Here is a 22,879-nt window from a genome sequence, read left to right as displayed (position 1 = left end):
TAATTCTTCCTAGCCAAGAGCATGGGATGAGTTTCCATTTGTTAGTGTCCCTTTTAATTTCTCTTAAGAATGTCTTGTAGTTTTCGGGGTATAGGTCTTTCACTTCTTTGGTTAGGTTTATTCCAAGGTATTTTATTCTTTTTGATACAATTGTGAATGGAATTGTTTTCCTGATTTCTTTTTCTCCTAGTTCATCGTTACTGTATAGGAAAACAACAGACTTCTGTGTATTAATTTTGTATCCTGCAACTTTGCTGAATTCAGATATTAGTTCTAGTAGTTCTGGAGTGGAGTCTTTAGGGTTTTTTAAGTATAATATCATGTCATCTGCAAATAGTGACAGTTTGACTTCTTTATCAATCTGGATGCCTTGTATTTCTTTGTCTTGTCTGATTGCATTGGCTAGGAACACCAGTACTATGTCAAATAGCAGTGGGGAGAGTGGGCATCCCTGTCTTGTTACCGATCTTGGAGGAAAAGCTTTCAGCTTCTCACTGTTCACTATCATGTTGGCTGTGGGTTTGTCATATATGGCCTTTACAATGCTGAGGTACTTGCCCTCTATACCCATTTTGTTGAGAGTTTTTATCATGAATGGATGTTGAATTTTGTCCAATGCTTTTTCAGCATCTATGGAGATGATCATGTGGTTTTTGTCCTTCTTTTTGTTGATGTGGAGGATGATGATGGATTTTCAAATCTTGTACCATCCTTACACCCCTGAGATGAATCCCACTTGATCATGGTGTATGATCCTCTTGATGTATTTTTTAATTCAGTTTGCTAATATTTTGTTGAGTATTTTTGCATCTATGTTCATCAGGAATATTGCTCTGTAATTTTCTTTTTTGAGGTCTTTGCCTGGTTTTGGTATTAGAGTGATGCTGGCTTCATAGAATGAGTTTGGAAGTATTCCATCCTCTACTATTTTTTGAAAACTTTAAGGAGAATGGGTATTATGTCTTCTCAATATGTCTGATAAAATTCAGAGGTGAATCCATCTGGCGCAGGGATTTTTGTTCTTGGTTACCGATTCAATTTCTTTGCTGGTAATTGGTCTGTTTAGATTTTCCGTTTCTTCCTTGGTCAGTCTTAGAAGGTTGTATTTTTCTAGGAAGTTGACCATTTCTTCTAGGTTTTCCAGGTTGTTAACATATAGATTCTCATAGAATTCTCTAGTGATTCTTTGTAATTCTGTGGGGTCAGTCGTGATTTTTCCTTTCTCATTTCTGATTCTGTTCATGTGTGTAGATTGTCCTTTTCTCTTAATAAGTCTGGCTAGGGGCTTATCTATTTTGTTTATTTTCTCAAATATCAAGCTCTTGGTTTCACTGATTTTTTTCTATTTTTTATTCTTCTCGATTTTATTTATTTCTCCTCTGATCTTTATTACGTCAGGCTCCTGCTGCTGACTTTGGGCCTCATTTGTTCTTCTTACTTCAGTTTCAATAACTGTGACTTTAGACTGTGCATTTGGGATTGTTCTGCCTTCTTTAAATAGGCCTGGATTGCTATATACTTTCCTCTTAGAACTGCCTTTGCTGGGTACCACAGAATTTGGGGCTTTGTGCTGTTGTTGTCATTTGTCTCCATATATATATATTACTTGATTTGTTTTAATTTGGTCATTGACCCATTGATTATTTAGGAGCATGTTGTTAAGCCTCCATGTGTTTGTGAGCCTTTTTGTTTTCTTTGTACAATTTATTTCTAGTTTTATGCCTTTGTGGTCTGAAAAGTTGGTTTGTAGAATTTCAATCTTTTTGAATTTACTGAGGCTCCTTTTGTGGACTAGTATGTGGTCTATTCTGGAAAATGTTCCACGTGCACTTGAGAAGAATGTGTATCCTGCTGCTTTTGGCTATAGAGTTCTGTAGATGTCTGTTAAGTCCATCTGTTCTAATGTGTTATTCAGTCCCTCTGTGTCCTTACTTATTTTCTGTATGGTTGATCTGTCCTTTGGAGTGAGTGGTGTGCTGATGTCTCATAAAATGAATGCACTGTATTCTATTTCCTCCTTTTATTCTGTTAGTATTTGTTTCACATATGTTGGTGCTCCTATATTGGGTGTATATATATTTATAATGGTTATATCCTCTTGTTGGACTGAGCCCTTTATCATTATGTAATGTCCTCTTTATCTCTTGTGACTCTCTTTGAAATCCATTTTGTCTGATACTAGTACTGCAACACCTGCTTTTTTCTCCTTGTTGTTTGCATGAAATATCTTTTTCCATCCCTTGACTTTTAGTCTGTGTATGTCTTTGGGTTTGAGGTGAGTCTCTTGTAAGCAGCATATAGATGGGTCTTCTTTTTTATCCATTCTATTACTCTGTATCTTTTCATTGGTACATTCAGTCCATTTCCATTTAGGGTGATTATTGAAAGACATGTACTTATTGCCATTGCAGGCTTTAGATCCATGGTTACCAAAGGTTCAAGGGCAGCTTCTTTACTATCTAACTGTCTAACTTAACTCTCTTATTAAGCTATTATAAACACAATCTGATGATTATTTCTCTCCTTTCTTATTCCTCCTCCTCCATTCTTTATATGTTAGGTGTTTTATTCTGTACTCTTTTGTGTTTCCTTTGACTGCATTTGTGAGGAGTTGTTTTTATTTTTTGCCTTTAGTTAGTATTTGGTTGGTCTGCTTTCTTTCATGTGATTTTATTTTCTCTGGTGACACCTATTTAGCGTTAGGAGTGCTTCCATCTAGAGCAGTCCCTTTAAAATATCCTGTAGATGTGGTTTGTGGGAGGCAAATTCCCTCAACTTTTGCTTCTCTGGGAATTGTCTGGGAATTTAAATTCTTCATATTTAAATGATAATCGTGCTGGATACAGCATCCTTGGTTCAAGGCCCTTCTGTTTCATTGTATTAAATATATCATGCCATTCTCTTCTGGCCTTTAAGGTTTCTGCTGAGAAATCTGATGATAGCCTGATGGGTTTTCCTTTGTAGGTGACCTTTTTTCTCTCTGGCTGCCTTTAATACTCTGTCCTTGTCTTTGATCTTTGCCATTTTAATTATTATAAGTCTTGGTGTTATCCTCCTTGGGTCCCTTGTGTTGGAAGTTCTGTGGGCGTCTGTGGTCTCAGAGACTATTTCCTCCCCCACTTTGGGGAAGTTTTCAACAATTTTTTCCTCAAAGACAGTTTCTATCCATTTTTCTCTCTCTTCTTCGTCTGGTACTCCTATAATGTGAATATTGTTTGTTACATTTGGATTGGTCACACAGTTCTCTTTATATTCTTTCATTCCTGGAGATCCTTTTATCTCTCCCTCAGCATCTCTGTGTTCCTGTTCTCTGATTTCTATACCATTAACGGCCTCTTGAACCTCATCCAGTCTGCTCTTAACTCCTTCCAGAGATTTGTTTTATTTCTGTATTCGCCCTCCCAACTTGATCCTTTAGCTCTTGCATATTTCTCTGCAGGTCCATCAGCATGGTTATGACCTTTATTTTGAATTCTTTTTCAGGAAGACTGGTTAAATCTATCTCCCCGGGCCCTTTCTTAGGGATTGTCTGCATAATTCTGAACCAAATTCTTCTGCCTTTTCATGGAGATAGAGGTAGTTGTAGGTAGGTAGCACGTGTGTCAGCTAGGAGAACAAAGTCCTTTCCTGCTTCCTGGTCGCCTTGCCTTTCTCCGCTGCCTGTATGGGTTACACGCACACCTGGTGCAGCCTCCGGATTAATCCCCTAAGCTGCTGTGGGCGGGGTCGCCATCAGTATAGCCCAGTGCCCTGCGGGGAGTGGCAGGTGCACCTGGTGTGCTCTCCTGTGAGAACGGCACCCCTTCACGCCTTTCCCCGGTTTCCTCTGCCTGTGTCAGGCAGCTGCGCATCGGTGGTGGCCTCTGGGTCTGGCCCGGGTGGCTGCATGCCGGGAGGTGTTTCTAGGAGGTTGCTGTGGGTGCAGCTGCTCCGTGGCTGCTCCGCTGCTGTGTGTGCGTGCACGGCTGCTCCCCGGCTGCTCCACCGCTGTGAGTAGGTGCATGCAGCCACTCCCTGGCTGCTCCGGCACTGCAGGGGCCAGGCCAGAGGGGGAACGACAGGCTGTTTTTATTGCCGTGAGGGGCCTCAGGGCTGCATTGCCTCCCAGGGAGCTGGGGCGCCTGAAGTTCCCTGGGATTCACAGCTGCTGGGCTGAGTGTGCCGGGACACTTCCGTCCACCTGTGAGGCCCCTACCTGTTTAAGACTTTCAAAGAGCACTCACTTTTCTTTTGTTCCAGGGGAGCTGGCTGAGGGGACCCACTCGCAGATTTTACTTTTCCGTTTCCCTAATATCCAGCACACCAAGCAATGTGTGTCTGCGCTCCTGGTGCAGATTACTAGAGCTGGTTATTTAGCAGCCCTGTGCTTCCACTCCCTCCCCACTCCAACTTCTTTCTTCCCACCAGGGAGCTGGGGTGGGGGGAGTGCTCGGGTCCTGTTGGGCCATGGCTTGTACCTTACCCCCTTCATGAGATGCTGAGTTCTCGCAGATGTAGATGTAGCCTAGCTGTTGTACTGTATCCTCTTTTCTCTCTTGTAGGAATAGTTGTTATTTGTTGTATTTTCAAAAATATATACGGTTTTGGGAGGAGATTTCCACTGCCCTAGTCACGCCGTCATCTTAGCTCCCCCCGTCCTGGACTTTTTTTTTAATTACAGTTTTGAGATAGACCATGTTTTATTCATTACTGAGTTTCTTGGGGGTAGATTTGAGAAGGGTGATGGGAACCCAATTGACAAAATCAAATTTGCTCTAATACTTGGTTCACTACTCTCTGTCATGTGTCCACATATGGCTTATTTGCTTATTTGTGGGTGTGTTCATGAGAATACCTGTGAAACTACCACCCAAAAGAGGAATATAGCTTATACCTTATACCTACCCATAGGGGATGCCGCCCTATCCCATTTTCTACCACCCTCAAAATGTGTTAAAAAACCAGATTGAGGAGTGTCTTTTCCCCTTAATATTAAGGTATCTCTGGATGAACAAGTTCTTTAACCTTATTTTAGGTAAATTTATCAGTCTTTAATGTTGGTACTTTTTATTCTTTATGTCTTGCTTAAGAAATTGCAAAGGTGAGAGATTTGTCCATATTTTTAAGTCACTCATCCACATGGAGTTGCTTTTTGTATATGGCAGAAGGTATCCACTCTCATTTTTTCCCCAGAGGTGTTAACTGAACAGTGCTCCTATTCCCACTCATTTAATATGCCACCTGTAACCAAACTCCACATGCACGTGGGTTGGCTTCTGAGCTCAATTCTCTTCTATTGGTAAACCTGCTGTACCAATACTGTAACCTTCTAATTAACATAGCTAATAATTCTTGCTATCTAATAGGCCAAGCTCCCCACCCTCTTTACTTTTCAAATTATTTCTGCTCTTCTTGGTCCTTTGCTCATTCATATACATTTAAAAATTCACTTGTCAAAATTCATAAAGTTGGAGTTTTATTGAAAACAGATCAGTGGTTCTCAAAGTGTGTCCCAGAGCACCAAGTTCTCAGAATCTCTGAGGACTTTCACAGAGGGAGGGTCCATAATGTCAAAACTATTTTCATAATACCAGTAAGATATTGCCTTTTTACATTCTGTCATTAAGTATAGAATAGAGGTTTCCAGAGACTATATGATAACTAACAAAACAAGTTTTTTGTGTATTCCTGTAATTAGAACATTTATCACTTTTAATTTCTGATAATGTAAGAACTGACAAATGTAGCCAATTATTAAGTAAAAGCTCTTTGGGGCTCAATAATTTCAAAGAGAATCCTAAGACCTACAAGTTTGAGAAATACTGATACATACTGCACAATCTTTACATCTGCTAAGCGTGTTTGTTGAGTTATTAAGTTTACTAAGTATTCTGAGGTATAAGCACTATTTAGGTTATTTTCAATGTCTTTGGTAAAAAGTTTATCTCCTTTCCAAATCATGTCCTTTTGATATTTTTCTTTTCTTCCTCATTAGTATAATGATGAATACTTGGATTCTGGAGTCAGACTGTTTAAATCATGGTTCTGTCACTATGGACCCTGGGAAAAATTACCTAACCTGTTTCTGTTTCAGTTTCATCATCTATGAAATAGGAATAATAATCATAATAGGGTAATAATATTTACAAGCCATTTATAGTGTTTCTTCTATGGATTGCCATCTTCTATACTTTGTCAATTTTTCCACAGCAGGGGTATTAATGCTTTCTATTAGATATGTTGACAATATTTTTTGCAAGATGGTGGCTTCTCTTTACCTTATAATTAAATTTTTACTTTCAAGATGGTGATATAAAACAACATTTAAAATGAACATCAGTTCCAAAAGCCTATTAGAATAACTGAATTCAGGAAACTTACAGGATACAAAATAAATGCACAGATATCTGTTGCATTCCTATATACTAACAATGAACTAGTAGAAAGAGAAATCAGGAAAACAAATCCATTCACAATTGCATCAAAAAGAATAAAATACTAGGAATAAACCTAAACAGGAGGTAAAAGACCTAAACCCTGAAAACTACAAGACACTCATTAGAGAAAGTAAAGAAGACGTAATAAATGGAAATATACTGTGCTCATGGACAGCAAGAATTAGTACTGTCAAAATGGCCATCCAGCCTAAAGCAATCTACAGATTCAATGCAATCCCTATCAAAATACCAACAGCATTCTTCAACGAACTAGAGCAAACAGTTCTAAAATTAATATAGAACCACAAAAGACCACAAATAGCCAAAACAATCCTGAGAAGGAAGAATAAAGCTGGGGAGATTATGCTCCCCAACTTCAAGCTCTACTACAAAGCTACAGTAATCAACACAATTTGGTACTAGCACAAGAACAGACCCATGGATCAGTGGAACACAATAGAGAGCCCAGATATAAACCCAAGCATATACGGTCAATTAATATATGAAAAAAGAACTACGGCTATACAATGGGGAAATGACAGCCTCCTCATCAACTGGCATGGGCAAAACTGGAGACCTACATTTAAGAGAATGAAACTGGATCACTGTCTAACTCCATACACAAAAGTAAAATTGAAATGGATCAAAGACCTGAATGTAAGTCATGAAACCATAAAACTCTTAGAAGAAAACATAGGCAAAAATCCCTTAAATAAAAATTCTGATTAAAGATGGTGGCGAGAGAGGTTAGACAGAGGCTTCCTACTAAAACTGCATATAATACAAAAATATAATTAGTACAACTGAAAGAGCAACAGGAAAGAGGGCTGCTCCAAACTCCATACACCTGGAGAAAAGAATATACCTCATGGAACAAGGTATCGTACCAAAGCCGGGGCCTGGCGGGACCCAAGCCCTTCCCTGACCCCAGCTCAAAGGCAGGAGGAAGAGATACAGAGCAGGAGGGACTGGAGGCCTGCAACTACTGAATACCTAACTCTGGAGATCTGTTCTGGGAGCACAAACCTACATTTCATGGTGCTTGCATGGTACTCTCGTAATTAGGGGGTTGGAAAGCTAAGACTGGCAGAATTCCTGGAGAGACTGAGAATCCAGCCACTTCTGGAAAGCAGGGATCCATATCTGGCTGCTCTGGGACAAGAGAAAGGCGGGCAGTCTGAGAGACTACGTAACAGCAAGAGGGCTGCTAAAGGGAAAAGGATTGCACTGAGCTTACTGCTCAGGAGAAAGGACAGGTAGACAAAATTCTACAGGTGCACTCTGACCAGGAGGTTGGTTGGGAACTTTCATGAACTTCAGGCGCTCTAGCTCCCTGGCTGGCTACATAGGTCCAAGGACCCCCTCCATGATACGCAGCCTTTGGCACCTTTCTCCTGGCCAGTCCCACCTGGCTCACAAAGTGGCAAACCCTACCCTGGCGTTTGGCTAGCCAGAGGGAAGACCGGTCTACAGCAACAACAAACACAAAGCATAGAGGCTTATACCTGTATGACAGGCCGACTGTTTCAGGCAGTGGAGACAGGCATAGCAGCTAGGAAGCAGGAAACAGCTCTTTCATCCCCCCAGGCACCAATACCACTCCCCTGCGAACCCTGACATTGCTTCAAGGGCTGAGCAGCTCCAGAAAGCACAGCTTCTGGGAACTATAGGGTGCCATATACAAATATGAAATGCCAAAGGAACCTGGTTCAAAGTAAAATTATGAATACAACTCCTGAGAAAGATTTAAATGACATTGACCTCATGAATCTTTCTGAAAGGGATTTCAAAATATAAATCATTACCATGCTCATGGAGGTACAGAAAAATATTAAAGAACTCAGGAAAAGATTCGGTCAGAGATCCAATCGTTGAAGAGCACAATGGAGAGTATTAAAAGCAGATCAGATACGGTGCAGGGCATGATAAATGAAATGGAAAATTGAAACTGGAGAGGAGGAATAAAAACAAGCTGAGGCACAGAGAGAAAAAAACAAACTCCAAGAATGAAAGAATATTCACAGAACTGTGTGACCAACCCAAATGGGACAATATTCACATTAAAGGGATACCAGAAGAAGGAGAAAGAGAAAAAGGGATAGAAAGTGTCTTTGAGGAGGTAATTGCTGAAAACTTCTCCAAACTGGGGAAGGACATAGTCTCTCAAGCCATTGAGGTGCACAGATCTCCCAACACAAGGTACCCAAGGAAGACAACACCAAGACATATAGTAATTAAAATGGCAGAGATCAAGGATAAGGACAGACTATTAAAAGCAGCCAGAGAAAGAAATAAGATCACATACAAAGGGAAGCCCATAAGGCTATCATCAGACTTCTAAACAGAAACCTTACAGGCCAGAAGGGAGTGGCATGATGTATTTAATGCAATGAAGCAGAAGGGCCTTGAACCAAGAATACTTTATTCGAACCAAGAATACTTTATCTGGCAAGAATATCATTTAAATTTGAAGGAGAGATTAAACAACTTCCAGATAAGCAAAAGCTGAGAGAATTTACCTCTCACAGACTGTCTGTACAGTGTATTTTGGAGGGACTGCTATAGATGGAAGTGTTCCTAAGGTTTAATAGCTGTCACAGAGGTAATAAAACCACAGTAAAGAAAATAGAATTCCTAATTACTAAGCAACTGCAAAATTAAATTAACCATCCCCGAAGTCAATCAAAGAATACACAAAGAGTACTGAATATGATACGTAATATATAAAGAATGAAGGAGGAAGAAAAAGAAGGAAATATAGAAAAGAACCTTTAGATTGTGTTTGTAACAGCACACTAAGTGAGTTAAGTTAGACAGTAAGATAGTAAGGAAAGTAACCTGGAATCTTTGGTAACCACGAAGCTAAAGCCTGAAATGACAATAAGTACATACCTATCGATAATCACCCTAAATGTAAATGGACTGAATGCACCAATCAAAAGACATAGAGTCACTGAATGGATAAAAAAACAAGACCCATTTATATGCTGCTTACAAGAGATTCACCTCAAACCCAAAGACACGCACAGACTAAAAGTCAAGGGATGGAACAAGATATTTCATACAAACAATAGGGGGAAAAAAGCAGGTGCTGCAGTACTAGTATCAGACAAAATAGATGTCAAAACAAAGAAAGTAACAAGAGATAAAGAAGGACATTACATAATGATAAAGGGCTCAGTCCAACAAGAGGATATAACCATTATAAATATATATGCACCCAACACAGGCACACCAGCATATGTAAAACAAATAATAACAGAACTAAAGGAGGAAATAGAATGGAATGCATTAATTTTAGGAGACTTCAACACACCATTCACTCCAAAGGACAGACCCATCACACAGAAAATAAGTAAGGACACAGAGGCACTGAACAACACACTAGAACAGATGGACCTAATAGACATCTATAGAACTCTACACCCAAAAGCAACAGGATACACATTCTTCTCAAGTGCACATGGAACATTCTCCAAAATAGACCACATACTAGGCCACAAAAACAGCCTCAGAAAATTCAAAAAGACTGAAATTCTACTAACCAATTTTTCAGACCACAAAGGCATAAAACTAGAAATAAAGTGTACAAAGAAAGCAAAAAGGCTCACAAACACATGGAGGCTTAACAATACACTTCTAAATAGTCAATGGATCAACGACCAAATTAAAATGGAGATCCAGCAATATATGGAAATTAATGACAACAACAACACAAAGCCCTAACTTCTGTGGGACGCAGAGAAAGCAGGCATAAGAGGAAAGTATATAGCAATCCAGGCATATGTAAAAAAGGAAGAACAAACCCAAATGAATAGTCTAACATCACAATTAACAAAATTGGAAAAAGAACAACAAATGAGGCCTAAAGTCAGCAGAAGGAGGGACATAATAAAGATCAGAGAAGAAATAAACAAAATTGAGAAGAATAAAACAATAGAAAAAAATCAATGAAACCAAGAGGTGGTTCTTTGGGTAAATAAACAAAATAGATAAGCCTCTAGCCAGACGTATTAAGAGAAAAGAGGATCAACACACATCAACAGAATCAGAAACGAGAAAGGAAACATCATGACGGACCCAACAGAAATACAAAGAATTATTAGAGACTACTATGAAAACCTATATGCTAAGAAGCTGGAAAACCTAGAAGAAATGGACAACTTCCTAGAAAAATACAACCTTCCAACACTGACCAAGGAAGAAACACAAAATCTAAACAGACCAATCCAATTACCAGAAAAGAAATTAAAGTGGTAATCAAAAAACTACCAAAGAAAAAAAACCCTGGGCCAGATGGATTTACCTCGGAATTTTATCAGACATACAGAGAAGATATAATACCCATTGTCCTTAAAGTTTTCCAAAAAATAGGAGAGGAGGGAATACTCCCAAACTCATTCTATGAAGCCAACATCACCCTAATACCAAAACCAGGCAAAGACCCCACGAAAAAAGAAAACTACAGACCAATATCCCGGATGAACATAGATGCAAAAATACACAACAAAATATTAGCAAACTGAATTCAAAAATACATCAAAAGGATCATACACCAGGACCAAGTGGGATTCATCCCCGAGATGCAAGGATGGTACAGCATTCAAAAATCCATCAACATCATACACCACATAAACAAAAAGAAAGACAAAAACGACATGATCATCTCCATAGATGCTGAAAAAGCATTTGACAAAATTCAACATCCATTCAGGATAAAAACTCTCAGCAAAATGGGTATAGAGGACAAGTCCCTCAACATAATAAAGGCCATATATGATAAACCCACAGCCACCATCATACTGAACAGTGAGGAGCTGAAAACTTTTCCTCTGAGATTGGGAACAAGACAGGGATGCCCACTCTCCCCACTGTTATTCAACATAGTACTGGAGGTCCTAGCCATGGCAATTAGACAAAACAAAGAAATACAAGGAATCCAGATTGGTAAAGAAGAAGTTAAACTGTCACTCTTTTGCAGATGATATGATATTGTACATAAAAAACCCTAAGAACTCCACTCCAAAACTACTAGAACTGATATTGGAATACAGCAAAGTTGCAGGATACAAAATTAACACACAGAAATCTGTGACTTTCCTATACACTAACAATGAACCAATAGAAAGAGAAATCAGGGAAACAATTCCATTCACAATTGCATCAAAAAGAATAAAATACCTAGGAATAAACCTAACCTAAGAAGTGAAAGACCTATACCCTGAGAACTATAAGACACTGTTAAGAGAAATTAAAGAGAACACTAACAAATGGAAACTCATCCCATGCTCTTGGCTAGGAAGAATTAATATCGTCAAAATGGCCATCCTGCCCAAAGCAATATACAGATTTGATGCAATCCCTATCAAATTACCAACAACATTCTTCAACGAACTGAAACAAATAGTTCAAAAATTCATATAGAAACACCAAAGACCCCGAACAGCCAAAGCAATCCTGAGACAGAAGAATGAAGAGGGGGGGATCTCACTCCCCAGTTTCAAGCTCTACTACAAAGCCATAGTAATCAAGACAATTTGGTACTGGCACAAGAACAGAGCCACAGACCAGTGGAACAAATTAGAGACTCCAGACATTAACCCAAACACACATGGTCAATTAATATTCGATAAAGGAGCCATGGACATACAATGGGGAAATGAAAGTCTCTTCAACAGATGGTGCTGGCAAAACTGGACAGCTACATATAAGAGAATGAAACTGGATCACTGTCTAACCCCATACACAAAAGTAAATTCAAAATGGATCAAAGACCTGAATGTAAGTCATGAAACCATAAAACTCTTACAAAAAAACATAGGCAAAAATCTCTTCGACATAAACATTAGCGACTTCTTCATGAACATATCTCCCGAGGCAAGGAAAACAAAATCAAAAATGAACAAGTGGAACTATATCAAGCTGAAAAGCTTCTGTACAGCAAAAGACACCACCAATAGAACAAAAACGTACCCTACAGTATGGGCGAATATATTCGTAAATAACAGATCCGATAAAGACTTGACATCCAAAATACATAAAGAGCTCATGCACCTCGACAAACAAAAAGCGAACAATCCAATTAAAAAATGGACAGAGGAGCTGAACAGACAGTTCTCTAAAGAAGAAATTCAGATGGGCAACAGACACATGAAAAGATGCTCCACATAGCTAGTTATCAGAGAAATGCAAATTAAAACCACAATGAGATATCACCTCACACCAGTCAGGATGGCTAACATCCAAAAGACAAGAACAACAAATGCTTCTGAGGATGTGGAGAAAGGGAAGTCCTCCTACATTGTTGGTTGGAATGTAAATAAGTTTAACCATTGTGGAAAGCAATGTGGAGGTTCTTCAGAAAACTAAAAATAGAAATACGATTTGACCCAGGAAATCCACTCCTAGGAATTTATCCAAAGAAAACAAGAACCCAGATTCAAAAAGACATATGCATCCCTATGTTTATTGCAGCACTATTTACAATAGCCAAGATATGGAAGCAACCTAAGTGTCCATCAGTAGATGAATGGATTAGAAGATGTGGTACATATACACAATGGAATACTATTCAGCCATAAGAAACAAATCCTACCATTTGCAACAAAATGGATATAGAGCTGGATGATATTATACTAAGTGAAATAAACCAGGTGGAGAAAGACAAGTGCCAAATGATTTCCCTCATTTGTGGAGTATAACAATGAAGCAAAACTGAAGGAACAAAATAGCAGCAGACTCAAGACAATCCAAAAAGGGACTAGTGGTTATCAAAGGAGAGGGGTGTGGGAATGGGGGAGGGGATAAGGAGAAGGGGATGGAGGGGTATTATGTTTAGTACACATGGTGTGGGGGATCACATGGAAAACAGTGTAGCACAGAGAAGGCAAATAGTGAATCTGCGGCATCTTACTACACTGATGGACAGTGACTGCACTGGGGTATGGGTGGGGACTTGATAATATGGATAAATGTAGTAACTACATTGTTTTTTCATGTGAAACCTTCATAAGTATATATCAATAATACCTTAATAAAAAATTTAAAAAAAAAAAAAAAAAAAAAAAAAAAAAAAAAACAACAAAAAAAGATAAAATTAAAAGAAAAAATCTCTTCAATATAAGCATGAGCAACTTTTTCCAGGACACATCTCCTCGGGCAAGGGAAACAAAAGCAAAAATGAACAAGTGGGACTACATCAAACTAAAAACCTTCTGTACAGCAAAGGACACCATCAGCAGAAAAAAAAGGCCTCCTGCAGCATGGGGAATATATTCATAAATGAGTCATCTAATAAGGGGTTAACATCTAAAATATATAAAGAACTCATATGCCTCAACTCCCAAAAAACAAATAACCTGTTTAAGAAATGGGTGGGCAACCTGAATAGACACCTCTCCAAAGAAATATAAATGGCCAACAGACACATGAAAAAATGCTCCACACTGCTAATCATTAGGGAAATGCAAATTAAAACCACAATAAGATACCACCTTACACCAGTTAGAATGGTCACTATCCTAAAGACAAGAAATAACAGATGCTGGCGAGCATGCAGAGAAAAAGGAACCTTCCTATAGTGTTGGTGAGAATGTAAATTGGTGCAACCTTTGTGGAAAGTAAGACGGAGGCTCCTCAAAAAACTAAAAATAGCAATACCACTTTACACAGTAATTCCACTCCTAGTAATTTACCCAAAGAAAACAAAATCCCTGATTCGAAACCCCTATGTGTATCGCTGCACTATTTGCAACAGCCAAGATATGGAAGCAACCTAAGTGTCCATCAATAAATGGATAAAGATGTGGTACATATACACAATGAAATATTATTTGTCCTAGAAAGAAAAGAAATCCTACCATTTGCAACAACATGGATGGATCTAGAAGGTATTATGCCCAGCGAAATAAGCCAGGCAGAGAAAGACAAATACCAAATGATTTCACTTATTTGTGGAGTATAAAAACAAAGCAGAACAGAAGGAAAAAAATAGCAGACTCATAGACACCAAGAAGGGACTAGTGGTTACCAAGGGGGAGGGGAGGGGGAGGGTGGGGGTGGGTAAGGGGATAAACCAACACAGTAATCTGCAATCACAATATAAGATGGTCATGGGGATGGTAGTACAACATGGAGAATACAGTTAATGATTCTGTAACATCTTACTATGTCAATAATGACCGCACTAGATGGGGTGAGGATTTAATAATATGGGTAACTGTTGAACAACTGTGTTGTATATTTGAAACCAACATAAGATTGTGTATCAGTGATACTTTAAGAAAATAAATAAAAATAAACAGCACTTTCAGATTTCACCCCCAGGCGTAACCTATCCTCTGTCCACGACAGTTTCTTCATTTCTTTTTTTATTTTGGTATCATTAATATACAATCACTCATGGGGCGGAGCCAAGATGGCGGCGTGAGTAGGACAGTGAGAATCTCCTCCCAAAAACATATATTTTTGAAAACACAACTATCCCTAAAACAGAGACCAAAAGACACAGGACAACAGCCAGACTACATGCACACCTGCGAGAACCCAGCGCCTGGTGAAAGGGGTAAGATACAAGCCCCGGCCTGGCGGGACCCAAGGCCCCTCACCCCAGCTCCCGGCGGGAGGAGAGGAGTCAGAGCGGGGAGAGGGAGCCCAGGACTGCTAAACACCCAGCACTAGCCATCCGCACCAGAGCGCAGACACAGTGCATACGTGGGGTACTGGAAACTAAGGAAACAGGACAGTAAGACCTGCAACAGGGTCCCAAAGCCGGCGCCACTGTGACAAAGAAAAGTGAGTGCTTTTTGAAAGTCTTAAAGGGACAGGGACCCACAGCTGGACGGAAGCATCCCAGGTCACAGTCCAGGAGCTGGAAATTCTAGGGAACTCTGGGCGCACAAACCCCCTGGGCAACAGCTCTGAGATCCCTCATGGAGGTAAACAGCCAAACAGCCCCCCGTCCATTACCCCTCCGGGGCCCTGCCATAGCAGAGCAGCGGCCTGAGGCTGGCCACACCCACAGCAAGGGAGCTTCTTCCATACCGGCGGGGCAAGATACAAAGACCCAGTCTACAAGCAATTGCCCAACACAAGCCACGAGGGGTCGCAGTTGCCCCAGTAAAGAAAGGCCAGGAGCCAAGTGGAAAGAGGCTTGACTCCCCCAGCTGATAGACAGCACTCCACTGCACCTATCAACATGAAAAGGCAAAAAAAATTTGACCCAGACAAGACTAACCCAGACAGCTTCGACATCTTCTACATCTTCCCCTGAGAAGGAACCTGGGGAGGTAGATTTAACCAGTCTTCCTGGAAAAGAATTCAAAACAAAAGTCATAACCACGCTGACAGAATTGCAGAGAAATATGCAAGAACTAAGGAGGGAGAATACAGAAATAAAACAAGCTCTGGAAGGACTTCAAAACAGAATGGACGAGATGCAAGAGACCATTAATGGACTAGAAAACAGAGAACAGGAATGCAGAGAAGCTGATGCAGACAGAGATAAAAGGAACTCAAGGAATGATAGAATTTTAAGAGAACTGTGTGACCAATCGAAACAGAACAATACCCACATTATAGGAGTACCAGAAGAAGAGAGAAAAAGGGATAGAAAGTGTCTTTGAAGAAATAATTGCTGAAAACTTCCCCAAACTAGGGGAGGAGATGGCCTCTCAGACCACAGAGGTACACAGAACTCCCATGAAAAGGGATCCAAGGAAGGCAACACCAAGACACATAATAATCAAAATGGCAAAGATCAAAGACAAGGACAAAGTATTAAAGGCAGCCAGAGGGAAAAAAAAGGTCACATACAAAGGAAAACCCATCAGGCTGTCATCAGACTTCTCAACAGAAACCGTACACGCCAGAAGAGAATGGCATGATATACATAATGCAATGAAACAGAAGGGACTCGAACCAAGAATACTGTATCCAGCATTATTATCATTTAAATATGAAGGAAGGATTAAACAATTCCCAGACAAGCAAAAGTTGAGGGAATTTGCCTCCCACAAACCACCTCTACAGGGCATCCTACAGGGACTGCTCTAGATGAGAGCACTCCAAAAAAAGCACAGAACAAAACACATAACACATGAAGAAGGGAGGAGTAGGAATAAGAAGGGAGAGAAATAAACAATCATCAGACCATGTATATAATAGCTCAATAAGCGAGGTAAGTTAGACAGTAAGATAGTACAGAAGCTAACCTTCAACCTTTGGTAACCATAAACTTAAAGCCTGCAATGGCAACAAGTACATACCTTTCAATAATCACCCTAAATGTAAATGGACTGAATGCACCAATCAAAAGACACAGAGTAATAGAATAGATAAAAAAAGTAAGACCCATCCATATGCTGCTTACAAGAGACTCACCTCAAAAGCAAAGACATGCACAGACTTAAAAGTCAAGGGATGGAAAAAGATATTTCATGCAAACAACAGAGAGAAAAAAGCAGGTGTTGCAATACTAGTATGAGACAAAATAGACTTCAAAATAAAGAAAGTAACAAAAGATAAAGAATGACATAACATAATGATAAAGGGCTCAGTCCAACAAGAGTATATAACCATTACAAATATATATGCACCCAATACAGGAGCAACAAAATATGTGAAACAAATACTAACAGAATTAAAGGAGGAAACAGATCGCAATGCATTTATTCTGGGAGACTTCAAAACACCACTCACTCCAAAGGACAGATCCACCAGACAGAAAATGAGTAAGGACACAGAGGCACTGAACAACACACTACAACAGATGGCCTAATAGACATCTACAGAACTCTACATCCAAAAGCAACAGGATACACATTCTTCTCAAGTGCACATGGTACATTCTCCAGAATAGACCACATACTAGGCCACAAAAGGAACCTCAGTAAATTCCAAAAGATTGAAATCCTACCGACCAACTTTTCAGACCACAACAGTATAAAACTAGAAATAAACTGTACAAAGAAAGCAAAAAGGCTCACAAATACATGGAGGCTTAACAACACGCTTCTAAATAATGAATGGATCAATGACCAAATCAAAAGGGAGATCCAGCAATATATAGAAACAAATGACAACAACAACACAAAGCCCCAACTACTGTGGGATACAGCAAAAGCAGTCTTAAGAGGAAAGTATATAGCAATACAGGCATATTTAAAAAAGGAAGAACAATCACAAATGAATGGTCTAATGTCACAATTATCAAAATTGGGAAAAGAAGAACAAATGAGGCCTAAGGTCAGCAGAAGGAGGGACATAATAAAGATCACAGAAGAAATAAATAAAATTGAGAAGAATAAAACAATAGCAAAAATCAATGAAACCAAGAGCTGGTTCTTCGAGAAAATAAACAAAATAGATAAGCCTCTAGCCAGACTTATTAAGAAGAAAAGAGAGTCAACACAAATCAACAGAATCAGAAACAAGAAAGGAAAAATCATGACAGACCCCACAGAAATACAAAGAATTATTAGAGAATACTATGAAAACCTATGTGCTAACAAGCTGGGAAACCTAGGAGAAATGGACAACTTCCTAGAAAAATACAACCTTCCAAGACTGACCCAGAAAGAAACAGAAAATCTAAACAGACCAATTACCAGCAACGAAATTGAAGCGGTAATCAATAATCTACTAAAGAACAAAACCCCCGGGCCAGATGGATTTACCTCAGAATTTTATCAGACATACAGAGAAGACATAATACCCATTCTCCTTAAAGTTTTCCAAAAAACAGAAGAGGACGGAATACTCCCAAACTCATTCTATGGAGCCAACACCACCCTAATACCAAAACCAGGCAAAGACCCGACCAAAAAAGAAAACTACAGACCAATATCCCTGATGAACGTAGATGCAAAAATACTCAATAAAATATTAGCAAACCGAATTCAAAAGTACATCAAAAGGATCATATACCATGACCAAGTGGGATTCATCCCAGGGATTCAAGGATGGTACAACATTCAAAAGTCCATCAACATCATCCACCACATCAACAAAAAGAAAGACAAAAACCACATGATCATCTCCATAGATGCTGAAAAAGCATTAGATAAAATTCAACATCCATTCATGATAAAAACTATCAACAAAATGGGTATAGAGGGCAAGTACCTCGACATAATAAAGGCCATATATGATAATCCCACAGACAATATCATACTGAACAGCGAGAAGCTGAAAGTTTTTCCTCTGCGATCGAGGACAAGACAGGGATGCCCACTCTCCCCACTGTTATTCAACATAGTACTGGAGGTCCTAGCCATGGCAATTAGACAAAACAAAGAAATACAAGGAATCCAGATTGGTAAAGAAGAAGTTAAACTGTCACTCTTTTACAGATGATATGATATTGTACATAAAAAACCCTAAGAACTCCACTCCAAAACTACTAGAACTGATATTGGAATACAGCAAAGTTGCAGGATACAAAATTAACACACAGAAATCTGTGACTTTCCTATACACTAACAATGAACCAATAGAAAGAGAAATCAGGAAAACAATTCCATTCACAATTGCATCAAAAAGAATAAAATACCTAGGAATAAACCTAACCTAAGAAGTGAAAGACCTATACCCTGAAAACTATAAGACACTGTTAAGAGAAATTAAAGAGGACACTAACAAATGGAAACTCATCCTATGCTCCTGGCTAGGAAGGATTAATATTGTCGAAATGGCCATCCTGCCCAAAGCAATATACAGATTCGATGCAATCCCTATCAAACTACCAACAGCATTCTTCAATGAACTGGAACAAATAGTTCAAAAATTCATATGGAAACACCAAAGACCCCGAATAGCTAAAGCAATCCTGAGAAGGAAGAATAAAGTGGGGGGGATCTCACTCCCCAACTTCAAGCTCTACTACAAAGCCACAGTAATCAAGACAATTTGGTACTGGCACACGAACAGAGCCACAGACCAATGGAACAGAATAGAGGCTCCAAACATATATGGTCAACTAATATTCAATAAAGGGGCCATGGACATACAATGGGGAAATGACAGTCTCTTCAACAGATGGTGCTGGCAGCTACATGTAAGAGAATGAAACTGGATCATTGTCTAACCCCATACACCAAAGTAAATTCGAAATGGATCAAAGACTTGAATGTAAGTCATGAAACCATAAAACTCTTAGAAAAAAACATAGGCAAAAATCTCTTAGACATAAACATGAGTGACCTCTTCTTGAACATATCTCCCTGGGCAAGGGAAACAAACGCAAAAATGAACAAATGGGACTATATCAAGCTGAAAAGCTTCTGTACAGCAAAGGACATCATCAATAGAACAAGAAGGTATCCTACAGTATGGGAAAATATATTCGAAAATGACAGATCCAATAAAGGGTTGACATCCAAAATATATAAAGAGCTCACACACCTCAACAAATGAAAAGCAAATCATCCATTTAAAAAATGGGCAGAGGGAAGAGCTGAATAGACAGTTCTCTGAAGAAGAAATTCAGATGGGCAACAGACACATGAAAAGATGCTCCACATCGCTTGTCATTAGAGAAATGCAAATTAAAACCACAATGAGATATCATCTCACACCAGTAAGGATGGCTACCATCCAAAAGACAAACAACAAAAAATGTTGGCGAGGTTGTGGAGAAAGGGGAACCCTCCTACACTGCCGGTGGGAATGTAAACTAACTAGTTCAACTATTGTGGAAAGCAGTATGGGGGTTCCTCAAAATACTTACCATTTGACCCAGGCATTCCACTTATAGGAATTTACCCTAAGGATACAGCACTCCAGTTTGAGAAAGACAGATGCACCCCTGTTTATCACAGCACTACTTACAATAGCCATGAAATGGAAGCAACCTAAATGTTTATCAGTAGATGAATGGATAAAGAAGGTGTGGTACATATACACAATTGAGTATTACTCAGCCATAAGAAAAAAACAGATCCTACCATTCGCAACAACATGGATGGAGCTAGAGGATATTATGCTCAGTGAAATAAGTCAGGTGGAGAAAGACAAGTACCAAATGATTTCACTCATATGTGGAGTATAAGAACAAAAGAAAACTGAAGGAACAAAACAGCAGCAGACTCAGAGAACCCAAGAATGGACTAACAGTTACCAAAGGGAAAGGGACTGGGGAGGATGGGTGGGAAGGGAGGGATAAGGGGGGGAAAAAAAGAAAGGGGGCATTAGGATTAGCATGTATAGTGTGTGGCAGGGCAAGGGGAGGGCTGTTCAACACAGAGAAGACAAGTAGTGATTTTACAGCATCTTACTATGTTCATGGACAGTGACTGTGAACGGGGATGTGGGGGGGACTTGGTGAAGGGGGGAGCCTAGTAAACATAATGTCCTTCATGTAATTGTAGATTAATGATACCAAAATAAAATTTAAAAATATATATATATATACAATCACATGAGCAACACTGTGGTTACTAGATTCCCCCCATTATCAAGTCCCCAACACATACCCCATTACAGTCACTGTCCATCAACGTAGTAAGATGCTATAGAGTCACTACCTGTCTTCTCTGTGCTATACTGCCTTCCCCGTGCGCCCCCTATGTTATGTGTCCAAAACAATTTCTACACAAAAAATGTTCAAAGATTACTGCATGTACTAAGAGGCATATCAACTTATCCAACAATTCTTCCCAAAGTTAAAATTGCTTTAAAGTACCTAGAATGCTACTGGTGAACAGGAAAATACCACTGGGGTGTTGTATTTACCCAAATATATGTTCCATAGGTTCTAAAAAAGGAATCACATGTACTTACTTTCCCAAAATGGGGCTGAGTTCTTTTAAGTCTTCCAATGATGGCATTTGGTCCAAAAGTTTCTTAAACAGACCCAATGGAAAAGGGATGTTGGCAACATTGCAACTGAAAAGGGAAAGTCCACAGAGAACCCCAAAGAAGTAGTATCTCTTGTTCTCAAACTTAGGCTGAAAAGAAAGAAATCTTCACATATTATGAATTTTTACAAGTAGAATGGAATATTTATAGTAGGCAAACCTTTTTTTCCCCTTTCACAAAGTCAAATTATAAGTTAAAATCAAAAAGCTTGAGATAAGAATATTTAAGGTTTGTATTTAGTCATTCAGTCAATTTAAATTTCTGCTACAGTTTTGGTTACTAAAAGCAGTAACAGGAATAGAAATACATCAGGCTCAGTCATCCTTGTAAATGAAAGCTTTTGCAATTTCTTTCCTAAGACTTTGTCTTCATTCATTAAGAAAAACAGGACTGAAACAAAGAATGAGTGCCTGAGAAAGGAAGGGTTCCTTTCTTTCTATACATTTTATAAATGGTCAAAAACACACATTGCTTAAGTTTTCCTATGTGGGCAGACATGGGGACACAGGGAATGAAGACTCCAGTTTAAAAAAAATAATCACCTTATTAGAATTGAAGATTATCTCCACAATTATACCAATTAACTCCTCTCTTAATATGAACAATCTATTCAACCTAATTTTCTGTGTATGTGACACATCTTTTTGGTCATGGTAACCACAAGCAAAGAAAAGAGGACTCACCCTGACAGGAAACCACACAAAGGGAGCCTCTTCAGGATATATGAACATGCCGTATTCTGGCCGGGTCATCTCTTCAAACAGGCAGTGGAAAAACTCTGCCTTAACTCCTCCAAAATCATGTTCAATTTCTCCACTAAAGGAAACCTGAGGGAACAGCAAACATGCATGTCTTTCAGGACTCTGTATTGCTATGTATTAATAGAAAGGGCCAACATTATTTGTGGACCCAAGTATTTGACAAGCACTGTGGGAAGACTCTTACTTCCATTATCATATTTAGTCTTCCCTTTCATTCTGAGGGTGATGAAGCTTCAAGAATTTAACTAACTTTCCCAATGTCATACAACGGCTCCGTGGTGCAGCCTAGATTTAATGTGATACCTGTCAAACCTCAGAGCCTGTTGCCACTAAATTGAAAGTGGCAACATGATTATAAAGTGTATGAAGCATAATGAAAAGATACATAAAGAAATCATAAATATTAGGATCTTTCAAACACTGTAAAATCAGAGCACACATTAAGCATTTACTGGTTTGGCTGTTTGGTTCTTAAGGTGGCGCCATCGCACCTGTTGATCCCAATCCCTTCCCAAGGTGATTCTATCATAACCTGTCCTTGCTTTCTGTTACTCACTCTGCTCCTGCCTTTCCTTTTTGGGATCCTTTACTTTGATTTACAAATGTGCTAAGGGTTTCCTATTCTTACAAAAAAAAGAAGTCCCCACACTGTTGTCTCCAATACAGAAAAAATACTCGCTTCTACTCCAGGTGGCCAAATATTGAAGAACAATGAACACCAACTTTCAAACCCATCTCTCTACTTAAAAGCTTCTCTTGAGAGGGCGGAGCCAATATGGCAGCGTGAGTAGAGCAGTGGAAATCTCCTCCCAAAACCACATACATCTATGAAAATATAACAAAGAA

At 39.2% G+C, this 22,879-nt stretch overlaps 1 protein-coding gene across 10 annotated transcripts in view; it reads right to left on the bottom strand.

The window, feature by feature from the left end:
* The window catches only part of HERC5 (HECT and RLD domain containing E3 ubiquitin protein ligase 5), a 73,909-nt gene that overhangs the window by 7,148 nt on the left and 43,882 nt on the right, over nt 1-22,879 (bottom strand). For all 10 annotated transcript variants that reach the window (XM_036876229.2, XM_036876231.2, XM_057502429.1 and 7 more), the window contains 2 exons: nt 21,956-22,099; nt 21,195-21,361 (listed from right to left, as the gene is read on the bottom strand). In XM_036876229.2, the coding sequence (XP_036732124.1) occupies nt 21,195-21,361; nt 21,956-22,099 (311 nt within the window). The remainder of the gene's footprint in view (nt 1-21,194; nt 21,362-21,955; nt 22,100-22,879) is intronic.

Source organism: Manis pentadactyla, chromosome 5 (genome assembly GCF_030020395.1).
Source record: "Manis pentadactyla isolate mManPen7 chromosome 5, mManPen7.hap1, whole genome shotgun sequence".
NCBI classification, from domain to species: Eukaryota; Metazoa; Chordata; class Mammalia; order Pholidota; family Manidae; genus Manis; species Manis pentadactyla.
This window is presented reverse-complemented; position numbering and strand designations above follow the sequence as displayed.